General features: G+C 49.3%; 1 protein-coding gene across 2 annotated transcripts in view; it reads right to left on the bottom strand.

The window, feature by feature from the left end:
- COL26A1 (collagen type XXVI alpha 1 chain) overlaps positions 1 to 20980 on the bottom strand; it is a 196498-nt gene extending 175518 nt beyond the window's left edge. The window contains exon 1 of one of the 2 annotated variants that reach the window (XM_030796611.1): positions 20182 to 20980. In XM_030796611.1, the coding sequence (XP_030652471.1) occupies positions 20182 to 20339 (158 nt within the window). In that variant the 5' untranslated portion in view covers positions 20340 to 20980. The remainder of the gene's footprint in view (positions 1 to 20181) is intronic. The other variant, XM_030796612.1, reaches the window with a different exon arrangement.
- Positions 20981 to 22197: the final 1217 nt, after the last annotated feature.

The following is a 22197-nucleotide window of genomic DNA, read 5'->3' as shown; positions in this document are numbered from 1 at the left end:
CCCATCTCTACTAAAAATACAAAATTAAGCAGGGCGCTGTGGCTCATGCCTGTAATCCCAGCACTTTGAGAGGCCGAGGCGGGTGGATCACCTGAGGTCAGGAGTTCAAGACTAGCCTGGCCAACACGGCGAAACCCTGTCTCTACTAAAAACACAAAAAGTAGCTGGGCGTGGTGGCGCATGCCTATAATCCCAGCTACTAGGGGGGCTGAGGCAGGAGGATCGCTTGAACCTGGGAGGCGGAGATTGCAGTGAGCCAAGATCGTGCCACTGCACCCCAGCCTGGGCAACAGAGCGAGACTCTGTCTCATAAAAAAGAAAAAAAAATTAGCCTGATGTGGTGGTGCATGCCTGTAATCCCAGCTACTCGGGAGGCGGAGACAGGATAATCATTTGAACCCAGGAGGTGGAGGTTGCGGTGAGCTGAGATCGTGCCATTGCACTCCAGCCTGGGCAACAAAAGCGAAACTCCATCTCAAAAAATAAAAATTAAAATTAAAAATAAAATTCTCCACCTCCAAAAACCCTAGAGAACCACCTAAAAAAATTAAAATAATTTTTTGAAAATTCACAAAGGTAGCTGATACAAAATCGACATGCCTCAAATGAACAGCTTTCCTACTTGCCAAACATAAATGTTTATAAATGGCAAGGAACAAAAGAGTCCTTTCATGATAGCAATAAAAATGATAAAATGCCTAAGAATAAGTCTAAGAAACCCTGAGTCAATGGAGCAGCAGGCCTTGTTCCTAAAAAACACACAATGTTATAAGCATGTAATTCTTTTTTGTTTTTGTTTTTTTTTTGAGACAGGATCTTGCTCTGTCACCCAGGCTGGAGTGCAGTGGCACAATCTCACCATCTCAGCTCACTGCAACCTCTGCCTCCGGGGCTCAAGTGATTCTCCTGCCTCCGCCTCCAGAGTAGCTGGGATTACAGGCACATATCACCACGCCCAGCTAACTTTTGTATTTTTAGTAGCGATATTCTCCATGTTGGCCAGCCTGGTCTCGAACTCCTGGCCTCAATCAGTCTATCCGCCTCAGCCTCCCAAAGTGCTTGGATTACAGGTGTCAGCCACCACGCTTGGTCATAAACCTGTAATCCTATGAATCCATTAATTTAACACACCCTGATCAAAATCCCAACAGCATTTTTATAAACCTAGAAAAGATGATTTTAAAATTCACCCAAAATAAAAAGATGTATAAGAACAACTAAGAATATTTTGATAAAGAGGAGCAGTGAAGGAGAAATTGTTCTATCAGCTAACAAAATATATGATAAAAATATAATAATTAAAACACAGGATTGTGGTTTTGGCACCAGACCAGATAGAGTTCAGTGGAAAATAAGAGTCCAGAAAAAGGATCATGCATATAGGGAAATTTATTATATGATAAAAGTGGCATTTCAAATTAGCAAGGAAGAATGGGTTATTCAATAAAAGTGTGAAGGCAGTTTGGGTAAAAAACTAAGTTAAATCCCTACCTCACAGCTTATGGAGAAACAGAGCCGGGTACAATGGCTCATACCTGTAATCCCAGTGCTTTGGGAGGCCAACCCAGAATTGCTTGAGGCCAGGAAGTCGAGACCAGCCTGGACAAGATAGCAAGACCTCTTCTTTACAAAAAATTTAAAAATTGACCAGATATGGTAGCATGCACCTGTAGTCCTAGCCACTCAAGAGGCTGAGGCAGGAGGATTGCTTGAGCCCAGGAGTATGAAGCTGCAGTAATCCATAATCATGCAACTGCACTCTAGCCTAGGAAACAGGTCAAGACCCTGTCTCAAAATAGCAACAAAATATAAATAAAATTTTTAAAAAACAAATGGAAAAGCCATGCTCTAATGACCCTTAGCTCAAGGCTGAATCTTAACAGCCTTTTGATGCTCAAAGCCACTTTCAGTCTTAATTCTTTTTGGAGCCTAGGATCAGTGCAACCCTCCAAGGCTCCCCGATATCTGGCATATCTTTCCCTTTTCATCCCCATTTGTGTGTTTGGCCAAATAATATTTCCCCCAGGGACGTCCGCTTTCTAATCCCTGAAACCTGAGAAAATGTTATCTTATGCAGTGCTATGATTTGAATGTGTCCCCCACAAAGCACACATTAGAAACTTAATCCCCAGTGCAACAGTGTTGGGAGATGGGGCCTAATGGAAGATGTTCAGGTCATGAAAGCTCCACCCTCAAGAATAGATTATACTGATTGTAAAAGGGCTTGAGGCTTAGAGTTTAATCTCTTGCTCTCTTTGTCTCCCTCTCTTTGCCCTTCCACCATAAAATGACACAGCCTTTTCCAGATACCAACCCCTGGCTCTCGGACTTCCCAGCCTCCAGAGCCATGAGCCAATAAATTTTCATACATTATAAATTATCCAGTCTGTGCTTTTCTATTCCAGCAGCACAAAAGGAACTAAGACACATGGTTAAAGGGACTTGATGATTAAATTAAGCATACTGAAGTTGAGGGGGGTATCCAGATGGGCCCAACCTAATCTAAAAGGTCCATACAAGAGAGAGGCAGGAAGATCAAAGTCAGAGAGAAAGGAGGTATCAGAAAGAAAGGTTGGAGTAATGCCCTTTGGAGATAGAGGAAGGAAGTATGAGTCAAGGAATCCTGGTAACTTCTAGAAGTTGGAAAAGGCATGGAAATAGGTTCTTTCCCGGAGCCTCCAAAAAGACCAGCCCTATAAATACCTTGATTTTAGCCCAGTGAGACCTATTTTGGACTTCTGATCTCAAGAACTGTAAGATAATGAACTAGTATTATTTTATGTCACTAAATTTGTGGTAATTTGTTACAGCAGCAAAACGAATCTAACACAACTTGCAAAGAGGTTGGTCATTTCCCAAGCACCCTCTGTAATCCAGGCAAGGATGACAGAGAACAACCTAGAACCTAGAGCTACAGAAGAAAGCCAGATGGGACCACTGCCCTGGGAGAATTTGCCGTCTCTGGGAAGATAACCACTCATGAATTATCAATTCATTAGTTATGGAATTTACTCACTGTTGTCATAAGCCTCTAAGTTATAGAGAGCTAGCTGTAAGAGCTTTTAACAAAGGAACCTGATATTATTTTGAAGGGCAAGTAAAGGGCCCCTGAAGATGTGATGTTTAAGCTGATCTCTAAGGTCTGGGCAGGAGTTACCTAGGCCGGAAAGGGGTCCCGATCCAGACCCCAAGAGATGGTTCTGAGATCTTGTGTGAGAAAGAATTCGGGGCAAGTCCATAGAGTAAAGTGAAAACAAGTGTATTAAGAAGGTAAAGAAGGGAGGCTAAGGTGAGTGGATTGGCTGAGCTCAGGAATTCAAGACCAACCTGGGCAACATGGTGAAACCCTCATCTCTATTAAAAGACAAAAAATTAGCCAGGCATGGTAGTGCGTGCCTGTAGTCCCAGCTACTCAGGAGGCTGAGGCATGAGAATTGCTTGAACCTGGAAGGCGGAGGTTGCAGTAGCCAAGATAGCGCTACTGCACTCCAGTCTGGGCAACAGAGAGAGACTCTGTCTCAAAAAAAAAAAAAAAAAAAAAAGTAGCTGGGTACAGTGGCTTATGCCTGTAATCCCAGCACTTTGGGAGGCTGAGGCAGGCGGATCATAAGGTCAGGAGTTCGAGACCAGCCTGGCCAATATAGTGAAACCCCATCTCTACTAAAAATACAAAAATTAGCCAGCTATGGTGGCAGGCACCTGTAGTCCCAGCTACTCGGGATGCTGAGGCAGAAGGATCACTTAAACCTGGGAGGCAGAGGTTGCAGTGAGCCAAGATCGCACCACTGCACTCCTGCCTGGGCAACAGAGTGAGAGTCCGTCTCAAAAAAAAAAAAAGAAAGAAAGAAAGAAAGTAAAGGAATAGAGAATGGCTACTCCATAGACAGAGCAGCCCTAAGGGCCACTGGTTGCCCATTTTTATGATTATTTCTTGATGATATGCTAAACAAGGGGTGGATTATTCATGCCTTCCCTTTTTAGACCATATAAGGTAACTTCCTGACGTTGCCATGGCATTTGTAAACTGTCATGGTGCTCGTGGGAGTGTAACAGTGAGGACAACCAGAGGTCACTCTCATCACCATCTTGGTTTTGGCGGGGTTTGGCCAGCTTCTTTACTGCAACCTGTTTTATCAGCAAGGTCTTTATGACCTTGTGCTGACCTCCTATCTCATCCTATGACTTAGAATGCCATAACCATCTGGGTAAGTAGCCCAGTAGGCCTCAGCCTCATTTTACCCAACTTGTATTCATGATGGAGTTGCTGTGGTTCACACACCTCTGACAAAGGCAGGGGCAACAATCTGTGCAAAGGCCCTGAGGCAGGAAGGATCTAGAGGGTGAGAGGCAGGAAGGATCTGGAGGGTGAAAGGCAGGCAAAGGTGAGCAGAGCACCAAGAGAGACTAGGAGCAGAGTCAGGTCTTCTCCCATCAGGCACAGCCAGTACAGGGCTCCCTCCAAGGCCGTGATGCAGAGGCTCACCTGCCTGCTCCACTCCTCCCCTGGAAGACACACATGTTCAGAGTCCCTGTGTGAAGCGTTTCAGGGTCTAATTGTCATCAGTTGCAGAACAAAAGACGGGAAGAGGCTGGCAAATCCTGCAGCCAGCCAGGATCACATCACCGCAGAAATGGGTGCCCGGGGCAGGCCAAGACTTCTTGGAGCCCAAACATCAGCCGTGTGGCCAAGTCAATCAAAGGAGGCCAGGAAGGGAGATAAACCCTCCCAAAAGAGCAGGAATGACAAAAATGTCAGAAGCCAGAGGCAACTGGCTGGGGCGCAGACAGCCGGAGCCAAATCAGAAGGAAACTGCTACCTTCTCTCAAAGGCTTCGTAACTACGGGGGCTGGGGAAGCCCAAGTGAGACTCCAGTGAGTGTTTGGCAGGCCTGGTCGCCTCCAGGGGCCGCAGAGCCGCAGACATCCTGCAACAAACCCTGATCCAGGGACAACTCCCTGTGGAAAAGAAAAGTCTGAGCCGATCATAAAGACTTCAAGCAGGGGACATCCTCCAAGGAGCTGGGAAGTGTCGGGGATTCTCGGACAAATGCCACAGAGTCCTTGCATTTCCAGAACAAGAAAGGGGGTTGGAGATCAAATTCTTGCAAACAAAGACAGATAATATTTGGGCTGCAAACCACCACTCAGTCATGAGTGCGAACAGCTTACACACATGCAGGGCAAATGTCTGTCTCCCCACCGGTCTTGGTGTCCCCAGCCCCTGAGTCTGGAGGATCGCTTGAAGCCAGGAGTTCGAGACCAGCCTGGGCAACATAGGGAAACACCATCTGTACAAAAAAAAATTTTTTTTGTTTTAGATGGAGTCTTGCTCTGTCGCCCAAACTGGAGTGCAACAGCATAATCTCAGCTCACTGCAACCTCTGCCCCCCAGGTTCAAGCGATTCTCCTGCCTCATGCATATAGGGAAATTTAGTATATGATAAAAGTGGCATTTCAACTTAGCAAGGAAGAATGGGTTATTCAATAAAAGTGTGAAGGCGGCTTGAGTAAAAAACTAAGTTAAATCCCTACCTCACAGCCTATGGAGAAACAGAGCCGATCCCAAGCAGCTGGGATTACAGCAACGCACCACCACACCTGGCTAATTTTTGTATTTTTAGTACAGACGAGGTTTCACCATGTTGGCCAGGCTGGTCTCGAACTCCTGACCTAAGGTGATCCACCTGCCCCAGTCTCCCAAAGTGCCAAGATTACAGGCGTGAGCCACCATGCCCAGCCCCCCAAAAAATTTTTAAATAATAAATTAGCCAGACATGGTGGTGCACACCTGTAGTCCCAGCTACTCAGGAGGCTGAAGCGGGAGGATCATCTGAGTCCAAGAGGTGGGGGCTGCAGTGACCTGTGATTGTGCCACTGCTCCCTAGCCCTGGGCGACAGAGCAAGACCCTGTCTCTAAAATGTAAAAAAATTAAAATTTAAAAAGGATAGATGGGGCCCTCATTCAAATGAACAGCAATGATTAGTCAGCCTATCTACTAAACACATTTCTTCATTTGATTCCAACCTATTTTAATTGTTTTGTTCACTGATGAGGGACTAAAGCAATGAAGAGAAGTTGTTGGCTTAACTGTGAGTCCTTCAGAAGTAAGTCACTGCTGGTCATAGTAGCTCATACCTGTAATTCAGGCACTTTGGGAGGCTGAGGCAGGAGAATCGCTTAAGCCCAGAAGTTCAAGACCAGCCTGGGCAATGTTGCAAGACCCAATCTTTACAAAAAATACCAAAATGATCCAGGCATGGTGGTGCATGCCTATAGTTCCACCTACTCGAGAGGCTAAGGTGGAAGGATCACTTGAGTCCAGATGGTCAAGGCTGCAGTGAGCTATGTGATCACACCACTGCATTCCAGCCTGAACAATAGAGTGAGACCCTGGCTCAAAAAAAAAAGTGAGTTACTGCAGGCTGGCTGCATGAGACAAGGCAGAAAAAGCCCTTTCCCCCCAACCTTGGGGCCTCCCCGGGTCCCTTCTGCTGTCACCCTGTCTGGGACATGAAGCTCATCAGAAATCCTCAGCAGGGCACAGTGGTTCATGCCTATAATCCCAGCACTTTGGGAGGCCAAGGTGGGAGGATCACTTGAGGCCAGAAGTTTGAGACTGACCTGGACAACATAGTGACACCCCCATCACTATTTTAAAAAAAAAGAAAAAAGAAAAGAAGGCTGGGCACAGTGGCTCAGGCCTGTAATCCCAGCACTTTGGGAGGCCGAGATGGGCAGATCACCTGAGGTCAGGAGTTTGAGACCAGCCTGGCAAACATGGTAAAACCCCATCTCTACTAAACATACAAAAATTAGCCAGGTGTGGTGGCAGGTGCCTGTAGTCACAGCTACTTGGGAGACTGAGGCAGGAGAATCACTTGAAGCCAGGAGGTGGAGATTGCAGTGAGCTGAGATCACGCCACTGCACTCTAGCCTGGGCGACAGAGCCAGACTCTGCCTCAAAAAATAAAGAAAGAAAATAAATCCCCAGCTTCAGTCCTCACCACAGGCATCTGAGCACCCTCAGATCCCTCCCATCTGCTCCTCAATCACATCTGGGGATGATCCTCTGCACTGACGCCCGAAGTGGCTGAGGTTCAGCTGGGAGTGCAGATAGCCCCACACCCCTCACTCTGGTCTTGAAAACTTGAGCAGGGTCCTAAGAGACAAGGAAAAACCATCAGGATTGCAGCTTCTGTTTTCTCCGGCTCCCCTGCAGCAGCGAGGGTGGGCTCAACTGCAGGAGAAGGTCCGAAACGACCCCAGTGAGCAGGCCTAGGACCAGCTCTTGGAGAGCACTGGAAACCTATCAGGCCATTTTGCTCATCCTACAAGACCTGCTTTGAATGGGGACTCCTCTAGGAAGTCCTCAGCATTTAGCCCCCATCCACAACAGCATCTCACAGGGTGTGCAGTCTGAAAGACCACCCTGGCAAAAGGCACCCTAGAAAAGGATTCTGTGGCCTCATATGTTTGTTGTTTTGTTTTGGGGAGGATTTTTTTGAGACTTTTTTTGAGACATGGTCTCGCTCTGTCACCCACGCTGGAGTGCAGTGGCTCAGTCATAGCCTCCACCTCCTGGGCTCAAGTGATCCTCCTGCCTCAGCCTCCCCTCCCAGGTAGCTGGCACTACAAGCATTCAACACCACACCTGGCTAGTTTCTATTCTTTTTTTTTTTTTTTTTTTTTTGTAGATACAGGGTCTTGTTTTGTTGCCGAGGCTGGACTCACACTTCTGGGCTCAAGTGATCCTCCCACCTCAGCCTCCTCTCCCAAGTAGCTGGGAGTGCAAGCACACATCACCGTGCCTGGCTAATTTTCTTTCTTTCTTTCTTTCTTTCTTTCTTTCTTTCTTTCTTTCTTTCTTTCTTTCTTTCTTTCGTCGATATGGGGTCTTGCTATGTTGCCCAGGCTGGTCTCACACTCCTGGGCTCAAGCAATCCTCCTGCCTCAGCCTCCCCTCCCTAGTAGCTGAGACTACAAGTGTGCCTTACCACACCTGGCTAATTTTTATTTTTATTTTTGTAGACAGAGGATTTCACTATGTTGCCCGGGCTGGTCTCGAACTCCTGGTCTCAAGTGATCCTCACGCCTTGGCCTCCCAAAGTGCTGGGATTATAGGTGTGAGCCCTGTGCCCAGCTATGCTTCCTATGTTTGTGAAATCTATCATCTTCTCAAGCTTTGCAAGGCCCCATCAGCACACTATACCATCTGAGAAAAGCCTTTATCCTTTCACACAGCCTCCCAGAGTGCATACTAGACATTGTTCTAAGCGCTTGATTAATATTAACCTGCATAAGCCCCAGAATGACCTTATGAAGGAAACACTCTAATCATACCCACTTTATCGATGAGGTGACTGAGGCACAGAGAGGTCAGGCAACTTAGTCAGGGCCACACAGAACCCAGACTCAGACTCAGGCAGCCTAGCTCCAGATCCTACTCTTCACAGCCTTCCTCTTTCATTTATTTTATTTTATTTTATTTTATTTTATTTTTGAAATGGAGTCTCACTCTGTCACCCAGGCTGGAGTGCAGTGGTGCGATCTCAGCTCACTGCAACCTCTGCTTCCCAGGTCAAGCGATTCTCCTGCCTCAGCCTCCCAAGTAACTGGAATTACAGGTGCCCGTCACCACGCCTGGCTAATTCTTTTGTATTTTTATTGGAGACAAGGTTTCACCATGTTGGTCAGGCTGGCCTTGAACTCCTGACCTCAGATGATCTGCCCACCTCAGCCTCCCAAAGTGTTGGGATTACAGGCGTGAGCCACCACGCCCAGCCTGTACACTTTATTTCTATTATTATTACATTGTAATATATAATGAAATAATCCTACTACTCACCATTACGTAGAATCAGTGGGAGCCCTGAGCTTGTTTTCCTGCAACTAGATGGTCCCATCTGGGGGTGATGGGAGACAGTGACAGATCATCAGACACTATTAGATTCTCATAAAAGTGCATAACCTAGATCCCTCGACTGTGCAGTTTACAACAGGGCTGGAGCTCCTATGAGAATCTACTGCCGCTGCTGGTCTGACAGGAGGCAGAGCTAAGGCCGTAATGCGAGCGAGGGCAGCGGCTGTAGAGATGAAGCTTCAGGCTTTTTCGCCTATCGCTCACCTCCTGCTGTGCAGCCCGGTTCCTTGAACTGGTCTTGAACCGGTACCTGTCTGTGACCTGGGGGTTGGGGACCCCTGCTTTACACAGATCACTCTGGAGGCAGCTAGGGGTGGGGCAAACAGGGAGATGTAGAAGGCCAGAGCGCACACCACTCTCCTCCAGTATTTCAGAATTAACCTGGACTCAGTCCAGCTTGTTTCAGGGTAGTCTGTTACAGGACTCCGAAGAGAAGCTCTAGACCCCGGTCTCTGGGAGGCAGGTAGAGACAAGGCCAGGCTGGGAAGGCCAGGGACCCCTGACAACTCGCAGGGCAGAACAGCACGGCGTGTGTATGTTTCCGTAGGATCGTCTGCAGAATTCCCGGAGCACTTTGTGCTAACATTCCCGAAAATCCTCTAACAGTTAGTTATTGTTGCTCTTTTCCCCTGCCCCAGGCTGAATTGGTCCGGGTCCAGCTCACACACTCTCGAAGTGGCAATGAAGTGTCACACGAGTTCAAGCCAAGAGAAGCCTGGAGGAGTGCTCTTATTGCCATAGGAATTGTTTCTCTGGGAATGGATTTTAAAATAACAGACAAGCTGGGGGAAGAGGGGAGCAAGACGAAGAGAGGGAAGATTCAGAAAATCCTGGAGCTTGAGGACAAGGTCTCACCAGATATTAACATCAAAGCGATTCTGTGTGATTCTCAGGAAAAGTCTCCCTTCTCTATGCGCTCACACTTCAAAGGGAGAAGCAGGACCTCTAAAGCTGGAGTCTCCAGGGTTCCCCTAAAAGCGGCTTCAGGAGCTGGCCTCGTGTGAACAAAGTGCAGAGAAAGGGACCTCGCTCCAGGATCCCTCAGAACTGCAAACGTGCACTGAGGCAGAGGCACTGCCTCGGTGTCCCAAAGGAGAAAGGTCAAGGTATTTGTTCATTCATTCATTCATTCATTCATGTGTTCGTTCATTCACTCAACAAACTTTCCTTGAGCACCTGATCCGTGCAAGTCCAGGAGATGCTGAAATTTGGGGTTGAAAACTCCATGCAGGAAAAATAAAAGTATTTCACAAAAATGCAAGATGTGTGAACTCTGCTTTGCTGCCATTGCAAACCAAGAAAGTGCTGCAAAAAATTTGCAATGTTGAGAAGCAAAGCAGCAGGCTCCTTGGTGTCGCCCAGGCACTGGAGACAGCCAGGAGCTCAGGCCTGAAGCCTGTCTCTGCCTATCCGTGATCCACCAAGGGGCCAGGTCCTGCTAGCTCCAAGCACTCCTTTCTCCCCTGTTCCATCCATCAACTACCTCCTAACTGGCCTCCCTCTTTCCACTCTCCTTCCTCTGCCAGCCTCTCCCCAACCAGCAAAGTTGGCACAAGCCTGACTGTGACAAAGCCCAGACTATGAAAGCAAGCTCCTTAAGGTGGCAAGAAGGAGACTTCACATTCAGACTCCAAAAGCTCAGTGCCTGTCCTCTGCCTGCCCAAGCCCATGGTCTGCTCTTGCTCTATCACCCTGATTGGAGTGCAGTGGCATGATCATAGCTCACTGCAGCCTCAAACTCCTGGGCTCAAGCAATCCTCCCACCTCAGTCTCCTGAGGAGCTGAGACTACAGGCGTGTTCCACCACACCTGGCTAATTTTTTATTTTTGGTAGAGACGGGGTCTTGCTATGTTGCCCAGGCTGGTCTTGAACTCCTGAACTCAAGCAATCCTCTCACCTTGGTCTCCCAAAGTGCTGGGATTACAGGCATGAGCCACCACATCCCACCAGTCCAGCCACTCTGAACTCAATCCCACTAACTATATGTCAGGCAATAGCTGATGACACTTCCAAGCCCTTATACAGTTGTCTGTCTGCCCAGAATGCCCCAGTCACTGCCTCAAGCTCTCCTGTTCGTCCTACCTCCTATGTTGACTCCTCTGAGAAGTCCTCAACATTTAGTCTCTATCACTAGAACATTTCCCTAAGTATGTGGTCAGGAACACAATCCTAACAAAATGCTCCCCAGAAGGCCAGGCACGGTGGCTCACACCTGTAATCCCAGCACTTTGGGAGGCCAAGGCAGGTGGATCACTTGAGGTCAGGAGTTCAAGACCAGCCTGGCCAACGTGGGGAAACCCCAGTTCTACTAAAAATACAAAAACTAGCCAGGCACGTTGGTGGGCGCCTGTAATTCCAGCTACTTGGGAGGCTGAGGCAGGAGAATCGCTTGAACCCGGGAGGCGGAGGTTGCAGTGAGCTGAGATCGTGCCACTGCACTCCAGCCTGGGCAACACAGTGAGACTCCGTCTCAAAAAACAAAATGCTCCCCAGAAAAAGATTCCAAGGCTTCATATATTTGTGGAACCCCCCCGTCCTTGCAACCTTTGCAAGGCATGTGAACACAGTCCACAGTCACATGCCTGAACAGAGCGTTTACTATCCTTTTCCCTAAGAACGTTATTAATATTAACCCATGTAAGCCCCAGAACAACTTAATGAAGTAAGTACTGAGGTCATTCCCATTTTACAGCTGAGAAAACTGAGGCACAAAGACTCCCAGGCTCCCACAAACCCTAACTCCCCTAGCTCACTTTGCACACATTTGTATCACACCAAATTCCACTCTTGCTCATGGATCTCTTTTCCCCAACCAGTCTCTCAGTTCATCAAGGGCAGAGGCTGGGTCTGAATCATCTCACTGCCCCAGAGACAGGGTCTCACTCTGTCACCCAGGCTGGAACGCAGTGGTGTGATCATAGCTCACTGCAGCTTCAACTTCCTGGGTTCAAGCGTTCTTCCCACCTTAGCCTCCCAAATACCTGGGACTACAGCTGTGCACCACCGTGCCCAGCTAATTTTTTAAAGTTTTTTTTTTTTTTTGCAAAGACAGGGTCTGACTATGTTTCCCGGGCTGGTCTCAAACTCCTGGGCTCAAGTGATCCTCCCACCTCGGTCTCCCAAAGTGCTGGGATTAAAGGCATGAGCCACCATAGCTGACCATAGTCACCACTTCTTGAATGTAGGGAACCAGAGAGCAAAGGCAGAGGCCCAACACTGCAGAGGCATACAATCCAGTCGGAGAGACAAGTCCCCGTGGATGTGATCATCCACTTCCCCAGAGTCTGCTGAGCTCTTCCTCCATGCAGGCCACCAGGCAGAGCCCCCTGCCTTCAGGTCTGAGTCCCCAGCCTCTACCCTACCTACACATGGGCTCAGTGAATGCAAGGTGATTAAATGCCTGACCTGGAGGGGCTCACATTTCCAAGAGGCAGAGGTGGCTGGTGGGCAGGGCTGAGCCCCGGCTCATGCATGCTTGTGCAAGGCAGGCTGCTCAGAGCCACTCCTGTAGGGAGTAAATGAGGAAGGAGAAATGATTCCATCTGCAAGGAGGGAAACTGGGGAAGTGAGTTCTCAGAACCAAAACCACAATCACAGATGCAAAGGGTGCAGGGGCTACCCACAGATGAGATGAACAAAAAGATGGGAGGTAAATCCAGAGAGACTTCCTGGAGGAAGGGTGCTTGTGGTTCTACCAAAAGATGGGGAAGTCAAGGTAAGAGGGAGGCATTTTGAGTGAGGAGGGGACACACCAAGCATTTTGGCTTAGACAAAACCACAAGAAAGTGAATTCAGAGACAGAGGGAGCTTGAAGCAGCAGGTATAGATGAAGGAAAGGTAGGTGGGGCACAGTGGCTCATGCCTGTAATCCCAGCACTTTGGGAGGTTGAGGTAGGCAGATAACCTGAGGTCAGGAGTTTGAGACCAGCCTGGCCAACATGGCAAAACCCCATCTCTATTAAAAATACAAAAAATTAGCCAGGCATGGTGGTGCATGCCTGTAATCCCAGGTACTCAGAAGGCTGAGGCAGGAGAATCGCTTCAACCTGGGAAGCGGAGGTTGCAGTGAGCTAAGATCGTGCCACTGCACTCCAGCCTGGGCAAAACAGCCAGACTCCGTCTCAAAAAACAAAAACAAGACAAACAACAAAAAAAAAAACGGTGTGTCAGCTTGATTCATAACTTTTAAATATCTAGCCATATGGTGAATGGTCTTCATCTTTAGTCTCGCCCCAAGCCCCAAAAAGGTTAGGGGTGGCCAGGGCTTGCAGGTGCTATAAGATCAGGGAAATCTATTCTTACCCGAAAGGCCATATCGATCCAGCATCCTTTAAAATGACCTCTTCAGGTTGGGCGCAGTGGTTCATGCCTGTAATCCCAGCACTTTGGGAGGCCGAGGCAGGTGGATCACCTGAGGTCGGGAGTTCGAGACCAGCCTGACCAACATGGAGAAACCCATCTCTACTAAAAATACAAAATTAGCCAGGCATGGTGGCACATGCCTGTAATCCCAGCTACTACGGAGGCTGAAGCAGGAGAATCGCTTGAACCTGGGAGGCATAGGTTGCAGTGAGCCAAGATCATGCCATTGCACTCCAGCCTGGGCAACAAGAGTGAAACTCTGTCTCAAAAAATAAATAAATAAATAAAATAAAATAAAATGGACTCTTCAAAATGTACCCCAAGAAGAAACTGCTGATGGGAATGCAAAACGCTGTAACCCCAGTGGAGGGAAACTTGACGCTATCTAGCAGAATTAAACATGTGTTTGCCATTTACCAACACAAGTGTCTATCAGTAGAGGACTAGCTGAATAAATACAGTCACTCACACTGTACAGAACTACAGACCCATAAAAATGGATGCAGAACTCTACTAAAAAAAAAACAAAAAAAATTAGCCGGGTGTGGTGGCAGGCAACTACTGAGATTGCGCCACTGCACTCCAGCCTGGGCAACAGAGTGAGACTCCATCTCAAAAAAAAAAGGATACAGATTACCTTTACTTTATTTATTTATTTATTTAAGACAGTCTTGCTCTGTCACCCAGGCTGGAGTGCAGTGACGTGATCTCGGCTCACTGCAACCTCCACCTCCCAGCAGCTTCAAGCAATTCTCCTGCCTCAGCCTCCTGAGTAGCTGGGATTACAGGCATGTGCCACCACGCCCAGCTAATTTTTGTATTCTTAGTAGAGAAGGGGTTTCACCATGTTGGCCAGGCTGGTCTCGAACTCCTGACCTCAAGTGATCCACCCACCTTGGCCTCCCAAAGTGCTGGGATGACAGGCGTGAGTCATCATGCCCCGCCTATCTTTGCTTTTTGATAGAGCCATCTCCACCACACGTTATGATGGAAAAAGGCCAAGTGCAAGATAGAGTAACTAGCACATTACCTCTGTGTAAGAAAAGGAGGAGGATACAGACACAAACACACACATACTCATACACACACTCTCACACTGACACACACACATACACACACAAATTGCTTACATTTACAAAAAGAATTGTTTCTTTTTGGAAAGAGAATCCAAAAACTAACTCAAAATCTGGCTACCTACAAATAGTAAATAAGGGGGAAATTATGTGTATAAGTATTCTAGCAATTGCGAATTTTAAAAAGAGTCAAAATTACAGTACCACTTTGAAGTAGGAGGCGGGACTTGACTCTGGAGTTTGGGCTTGACACCAGACCAAACTGAGGACTAGCTAAAACGGGTTAGGACGAAGCACATCCCTATAAGACTCGCTCACCAGGGCACCATGTCAGTTACCATTTGCCAGGGCAACACCCGGAAGTTACCACCCCTTTCCATGGCAACAACCCAACAACCTGGAAGTTACCACCTTCATCCTAGAAATTCCTGCATAAACTGCCCCTTAATTTGCATATAGTTAAAAGTGAGTATAAATAGTGCCAAACTGCCTCTGAGCTGCTAGTCTGGGCACACTGCCTATGGGGTATCCCTGCTCTGCAAGGAGCAGGACCTCTGCTGCGGCTGTGCACTGCCGTGTCAATAAAAGTTGCTGTCTGACACCACCCACTCACCCTTGAATTCTTTCCTGGGTGAAGCCAAGAACCCTCCCAGCTAACCCCAATCTGGGGGCCTGCCTGTGCTGCATCCACTTTGTGATCCTTAATGAAATAATGACATAAGCAATGATCACCAACACCTCAAGCATCACAAGAGAAAAAGAGAGACGACCAGATGTTGTGATTTCCAATGGAAAAACACTACAGCACCCAAGAGGTAATTCTGCCAAAATAATGATGATCATAATAAGGAGAAAACGAAAGAGGAAGAACTAGATCCAACCAAGCTCTTGATCCAATTTCCCATTATCTGGAAATAAAGAGGACAGATGAACATGTTCACAGGCACCATGAGCATATAACCAACAAAATCCTGAAAAAGGAACACTCTAGAAGGCCAAGTTTCTTCAACAAATAAATTGCAACAAAAAGAAGGGAGACAGTGGAGGAGACTTGTAGACAGTGGTGTTCTGCTGAATATTTAACACCCAGCTTTCCAGAATAAAGCCATGTCCTTTGTTAGTCAGTTCAAGGTTGCCATAACAGAATACCATAGACTGAATGCCTTAAGTAGCAGACATTTATTTCTCATAGCCCTGGAGGCTGGGAAGTCCAAGATTAAGATGCTGGCAGATTCAGGTCCTGGTGAGAGTTCTCTTTCTGGTTTGCAGACAGCCACCTTCTTGCTGTGCTGTGTCCTCACATGGCAAAGAGAGAGAGCTCTGATTTCTCTTCCTCTTCTCTTCTTTTTTTTTTTTTTCTTTTTTGAGACAGAGTCTCACTCTGTTGCCCAGGCTGGAGTGCAGTGGCATGATCTCAGCTCATTGTACCCTCTGCCTCCTGGGCTTAAGCGATTCTAGCACCTCAGCCTCCCAAGTAGCTGGGACTACAGGTGTGCAGCACCACGCCCAGCTAATTTTTGTATTTTTAGCAGAGACGGGTTTTCACCATGTTGGCCAGACTGGTCTCAAACTCCTGACCTCAGGTGATCCACCCACCTGGGCCTCCCAAAGTGCTGAGATTACAGGCATGAGCCACTGCACCCCGCCTCTCTTCCTGTTCTTATAACATCACTAATTGAATCATGGGGCACAGCCCTCACAACTTCATCTAAATCTAGTTACCTCCCAAGGTCCCCCCCTCCAAATACCACCACATTGGAGGCTAGGGCTTCAATATATGAATTTGGTGGGGACACACACATCAGTCCAGAGCATCTCCTGATATAATATGGTAGACTAGACCACCTATGAAGAATTTCTGTCTCTCCCAACACGCCCAAATAGAGACCATAAATCTAATCAAATCTTCCAACCTAACTTCCAAAATAAAAGAGATACAGGGGGCAGAGGATCCAATTAATTACACCATTGGGAAGCAATTAGCCAAAACTAGTACGTGGACATTGCAGATCAAATTAATTCCACCACTGGGAAGGAAGTAGCTAAATCTAGTACATGGACATAGCAGAGAACAACTGGTCTTCAACAAGTCAACAGCGTGGAGGAAAAAGTACTCTTTCAAAGCGGGAAGACTTTCCTACACTAAAAGGGACAGAAGAGACAGAATAACCAATAAGCAGACTTATTTAGATCCAGATTTGAACAAACTGACAATTAAAAACTGCTTTTTGGCCAGGCACAGTGGCTCACACCTGTAATTCCAACACTTCGGGAGGCCAAAGCTGAAGGATTACTTGAAGCCAGGAGTTCAAGACCACCCTGGGCAACATAGCAGGACCCCATCTCTATGGAAAATTTAAAAATTAGCCAGCCATGGTGGCCCATGCCTATGGTCCCAACTACTTAGGAGGCTGAGGTGGGAGGATTGCTTGAACCCAGGGGGTCGAGGCTGCAGTGAGCTATAATTGCACCATTGTGCTCCTGCCTGGGTGACAGAGCAAGACCCTGTCTTAAAAAAAAAAATCAGACATTAACAAGGAGCAGTAACAATGAAATTAAAGCACTCTTTGTCAAGAAATAGCCCTGTCATCATTGCCCGTCAACTGAGACCAAGCCCTGGTAAACACACTACTGAAGGCCAAGGCTGCAAGGACCACTGTGCCAACTGCTGTCCCCAAGCCTTCAGCTTCTGGACATCTTGGATCTCAAGGACAAGGGACACTTGTGACAGATAGCTCATGAGACACAGAAACATGTGACGCCCAAACCAGCTCCAGCCTATAACTCAACCAGGCAACAACCAGGTGCCTGCAATGCCCACGCTGGGCTTTCTGGGCAAAGAGACTCAGTCACACTCTGGAATATCAACGTGCCCCAAGCCTCCCCAACACCTCCTGGTATCCTTTTCAGCAATCCATTTCCCACAGATTCATCCACATCCTCCCTAAGCCTAATTATATCCTCTCCCCGTTCTTATCCTGGTGGAAAGAGTTCTAGAAGATTCCACACTTGTTTGAGCCTCTTTTTGTTTGTGCTAAAATGATCCCTTCCAAGTTTCTGCAGAGGTCCCCAAGTTCCAGCCCACCAAATGCCAGAACGAGGACCCCATTTGCTCCCACTCTTCATGGACCTCACCTCTTGCTTTTTTGCAGGCGAATTTCAGGCTGCAAACACCTTTTTTTTTTTCCTTCCCACACCTTTTAATTACAAAAGTATTACATGAATATACGCTGCTTGCAAAACATGCATTCAATCCCGGTACTGGCCAGTAGGTTCTCTTAGGGGCCCAGCATGGTGGCTCATGCCTGTAATCCCAGCACTTTGGGAGGCTGAGGCAGGCAGATCATTTGAGGCCAAGAGTTTGAGACCAGCCTGGCCAACATTACAACATTTTTTATTGGACAACAATACAAAAATTAGCCAGGAGCGGTGGTGGGCGCCTGTAATCCCAGCTACTTGGGAAGCTGAGGCAGGAGAATCACTTGAACCTGGGAGGCAGAGGTTGCAGTGAGCCAAGATCGCACCATCGCACTCCAGCCTGGGAGACAGAGCGAGACTCTGTCTCAAAAAAACCACAGAAACCAGAAAAACATTCAGACAAGCCACAGGCAGACAGAGGGAAAATGGGACAGTCCCCTGGCCCAGCCCTAGACTTCTTCATAACAGTAACTGCTGAAACGGTTCCCTAGAAACTTTTTTCAGGCATTTATCTACCTAGATGTAGATCTGATTTTCCTTTTCATAAATGAAATCATGCTGTATATATTATTCTGCAACTTGAAAAGCTTGTTTTTTAGACAATCCTCATATGGAACTGTGCAGAGGCCACACTAGCGTGGGTGTTTGGAGAATACTCCTCATAGAAGCTCCGGGTAAGTATTTCCAAACAAAACCAGAGAAATAGGATTGCATACAAACTTTTCCAGAGGCACTTTTATGCTTTTCTGGGTCCCGCCCTATTCAGCCATGAGTGTATATTTCTTCCCAGCATGAAACATCCCTGTCTCTTTGTTATTAAGGAATTAGCCAGAAATCATCTTGGAGTCCTCTGATTTGGTAAATATCAAGGAGAAAAAAAGAACTGGGAGCTGTCTTTTAGCTTTGATAAGCAGAGCAGTATGCTAGAAAACACCAGATCTGGGCCGGGCGCGATGGCTCACCCCTGTAATCCCAGCACTTTGGGAGGCCGAGGCAGGAGGATCTCTTGAGGCCAGAAGTTAGAGACCAGCATGTGTAACATAGTGAGATCCCACCTCTACAAAAAATCAAAAAATTAGCCAGTCATGTCATGATGGTGCACACCTGTGATCTCAGCTACACAGGGGGCCAAGGTCGGGGGATCACTTGAGCCTGGGAGATCAGGTCTGCAGTGAGCTATGATCACACCACTGCACTCCAGCCTAGGGAACAAGCAAGACCCTATCTAAAAAAATAAAAAAATTAAAAAAAAAAAAAAAAGGCACAAGAGGTCAGTCCTGAGCGGCTACTGGGCCTAGTAAATCCTGAGCCTCTGTCTCTTCAGCTAAAAGAAAGATACTACTCTAATGTTTTAACCCTAGGGTTGTTAAGGATCAAAACAAATGGAGATTGGGAGACCAAGGCGGGAGGATCGCTTGAGCCCAGGAGTTTGCGTAAAGCCTGGGCAACAGAGTTGAGATTCTGTCTCTGCAAAAAATAAATTAAAATGTAAAACAGAGATGGAGGGAACAGACACAGGTAGTGCATTCCAGAGCGCTGTCATAGCTGTGTGGGTTGTAGTTATCACTAAATGAGGAAAAGCTAAATTCAAGCGAGTTATGCAAACGAGGCGTTTGGCAACTTTTACTTGCATGCTTACGGTTTTCTGGGGAAATGCAAATGCAGGCTCCGGAGCCGCAGCCCTGAGCGTCCCCGGGGTGGCCATGGCGCCACCTGCCGGCCGAGAGGGAAGAGACCGTTGCGGGTCCCGGCGCCCGGGCCCGGTGACCCTGCGCCCTGTCCAACCCCGCCACAGAGCCACCCGATCCCAGCCGGTTCCACGTCCCGGGGTGGCTGGGGAGTCGCAGCCGAGGATCTTCCGCGGCCTCAGCCCCAAAGACTGGGCCGGAATGACCCCTCCGGTGTCCTGGGGCCGCTGATAGGAGAGGGGTGCCCGGGACGCAAGGCCTTGGCCACCCGGGAACCTGCTCCGCGACACAAAGCCGCAGCCGCGCAGGTGAGCGGCGGAGCCACGTGAGCGGCCGAACGCCCCGGGCAGAGCCCCAGCCCCGGCCGCAGCGGTCGGAGCCACCTCCACTCGGAGCCCGGAACGAGGGGGCGAAGGTTGGGGAAGCGAAGAAAGGAAGGGACAGGGTGGGCGCGGCCAGAGACCACCGCAGCCCCGGACCCGGACGCGGACCCGAACCTTCCGCCCCCGCGGCCCCGCGGCCCCAACCCCCAGCCCCCTCCGTCGCTCGTTCAAGCTGCCCCCTGTCTGCAGCACCCAGCCCCCGCCGCCCCACGCCCCTAGCCCCCAATCGCCCTGCACCCCAGGCCCTTCAGTCTGTCCCCCCATGACCCCAACCCCCAGCCCCCGTCGTTTCGTCCCAGCTGTCCCGTGTCCCCAGCCCCTGGCATCCGCCACCCCGCGCCCCCAGGCCCGAATCGCCCCGCACCCCAACCCCCTCCAGCTCTCGTTCCAGCTGCCCGGTGTCTGCAGTCCCCAGTCCCCGCTGCCCAGAGCCCCCAAGTCCCGGATCGCCCCGGTCTCCAGCCCCCGAGTCTCGCTCCAGCCACCCAGTGCCCAGGGCCCCTGCCGTCCGCGCCCTCCCCCCGCCCCCAGGCCCCGCCGCCCCGAGCTACTCACCGGCGGCTCGCGTAGCCGCTGCCAGGGGAGCCGGCGCCGGGCTCAGGGTAGCCGTGCTGCTGCAGGGCTGCGGCCGAGAAGGGGTAGAGGAAGCCGGTGGCCAGCGCCGACCCACAGAGGCAGCAACAAGCCCAGGGCAGGAGCAGGGCCAGCTTCATCTTGCGCGGCAGCCCGCGGGGACCCGGAGTCCCGGGCACGAGGAACGGCAGGAGGGCACCGGCGCCCGGACCGAACCCGCGGCCCCGGCCGGGAGCAGAGCGAGAGGAGCCGGGCGAGCGATCGGAGCCCGGGTGCGAGCTGGAAGTGTGTGGGGGGCGCCCACGCCTCTCTGGGGCCGCCTTTTCAAATTCGGCGAGGTGGGCTCTAAGCCGTCAAAGGGGGCGTGGGGCTTTCTTGTTAACCCTCGGCGGTCCGGGGCCGAGGAGGCGGCAGTGGCGGCAGAGCTAGGGTGCGAGCTCCGCTGGGGGTCCCTGGAGCCTAGCACCCCGAAAGCCAGACCTCGCTCCCGGGCCCCCGCTACACACTTTAGAACCTTTGAAACCAAACCTTCTTTGGGTCCGCAAACGCTTTCGGAGCGCCCATTTTGTGTCTGCCAATTTCACCTGGACGATGTTGGTGAATACTCGCCACACTGCCCTCGGTGGTCCCATTCAGAAGTGGAAACCGAGGCTGGAGAAAGTTAAGCCAGACAAATGCGCGTCTTCCGCTCCTTGTGCAGGGCTCTTTGGATCAAAGCACTGCGTTCCCGTGAGAAACTGGCCAGAGCTTCCCAGGAATCTTCTCCTTCCCCTTTCACCTCCAGCCCCCACCTGCCCCGCTGTCTCTTCCAGGTAAGAAGCTTTGGGAGGGGCGGAAGGGTCAGTTGGGGTGAGAAGTTGTAGCTAGATTGGGAGGCCGAGGTGGGCGGATTACCTGAGGTCAGGAGTTCGAGACCAGCCTGGCCAACATGGTGAAAACTCTTCTCTACTAAAAATACAAAAATTAGCCTAGTGTGGTGGCAGGTGCCTGTAATCTCAACTACAGGCTGGGCTGAGGCAGGCGAATCACTTGAACTCAGGAGGCGGAGGCTGCAGTGAGCCAAGATCAGGCCACTGGCCTCCAGCCTGGATGACAAAGTGAGGCTCCGTCTCAAAAAAAGAAAAAAGTTGTAGCTAGAATCACAGATTCATGAGACATCCTATCCAGAAAAGGGCTTCAGGAAGATGTAAGACAATCCCACCTTTTATAAATAGAAAAGCAGAGTCCCAGATCCCAAGGCCAGCCTGGACCCAAGTTTTGGTCTTTTCTATGTTGCAGGATTCCCAGAGGGCTTGGACCCTGCTCCAGGCACAGGTGGGACCAGAAATCCAGCCCGTACTCTACTTGCTCAGGTTGGGAGCATCTCTCTTTCTTTCTTTCTTTCTTTTTTTTTTTTTTTTTTGAGATGGAGTCTCGCTCTGTGACCCAGACTGGAGTGCAATGGCGCGATCTCAGCTCACTACAATCTCTGCCTCCCGAGTTCAAGTGATTCTGCTGCCTCAGCCTCCCGAGTAGCTGGGATTACAGGTAAACAATACCATTCCGGGCTAATTTTTGTATTTTTAGTAGAGACGGGGTTTCGCCATGTTGGCCAGGCTGGTTTCGAACTCCTGACCTCAGGTGATTCGCCCACCTCGGCCTCCCAAAGTGCTGGGATTACAGGAGAGAGCCACCTAGCCCGGCCTGGGAGCTTTTTTCCTAATTCTCCCAAAAGCATCCTAAGGGTGCAGATGCCCTGAGGCTTGCTCTGCCCCTGTGACCAATTGAGAACTTCTGTCTGTAAAATGCCTACAGGATGGAGAAAAACCATCAAATATGGAAGTGCTTGCTGGACTACAGCACATTTTGCAAAAGGATTGTAGAGGCCGGTGGCGATGGCTCACTTCAGTAATCCTAATGCTTTGGAAGCCAGGCACAGTGGCTCACGCCTGTAATCCCAGCACTTTGGGAGGTCGAGGCGGGCAGATTACTTGAGGTCAGGAGTTCAAGACCAGCCTG

This window comes from Nomascus leucogenys, chromosome 17 (assembly GCF_006542625.1).
Source record: "Nomascus leucogenys isolate Asia chromosome 17, Asia_NLE_v1, whole genome shotgun sequence".
Lineage (NCBI taxonomy): Eukaryota > Metazoa > Chordata > Mammalia > Primates > Hylobatidae > Nomascus > Nomascus leucogenys.
Note: the sequence above shows the minus strand (reverse complement) of the source record. Positions and strands in the feature narration are given on the sequence as shown.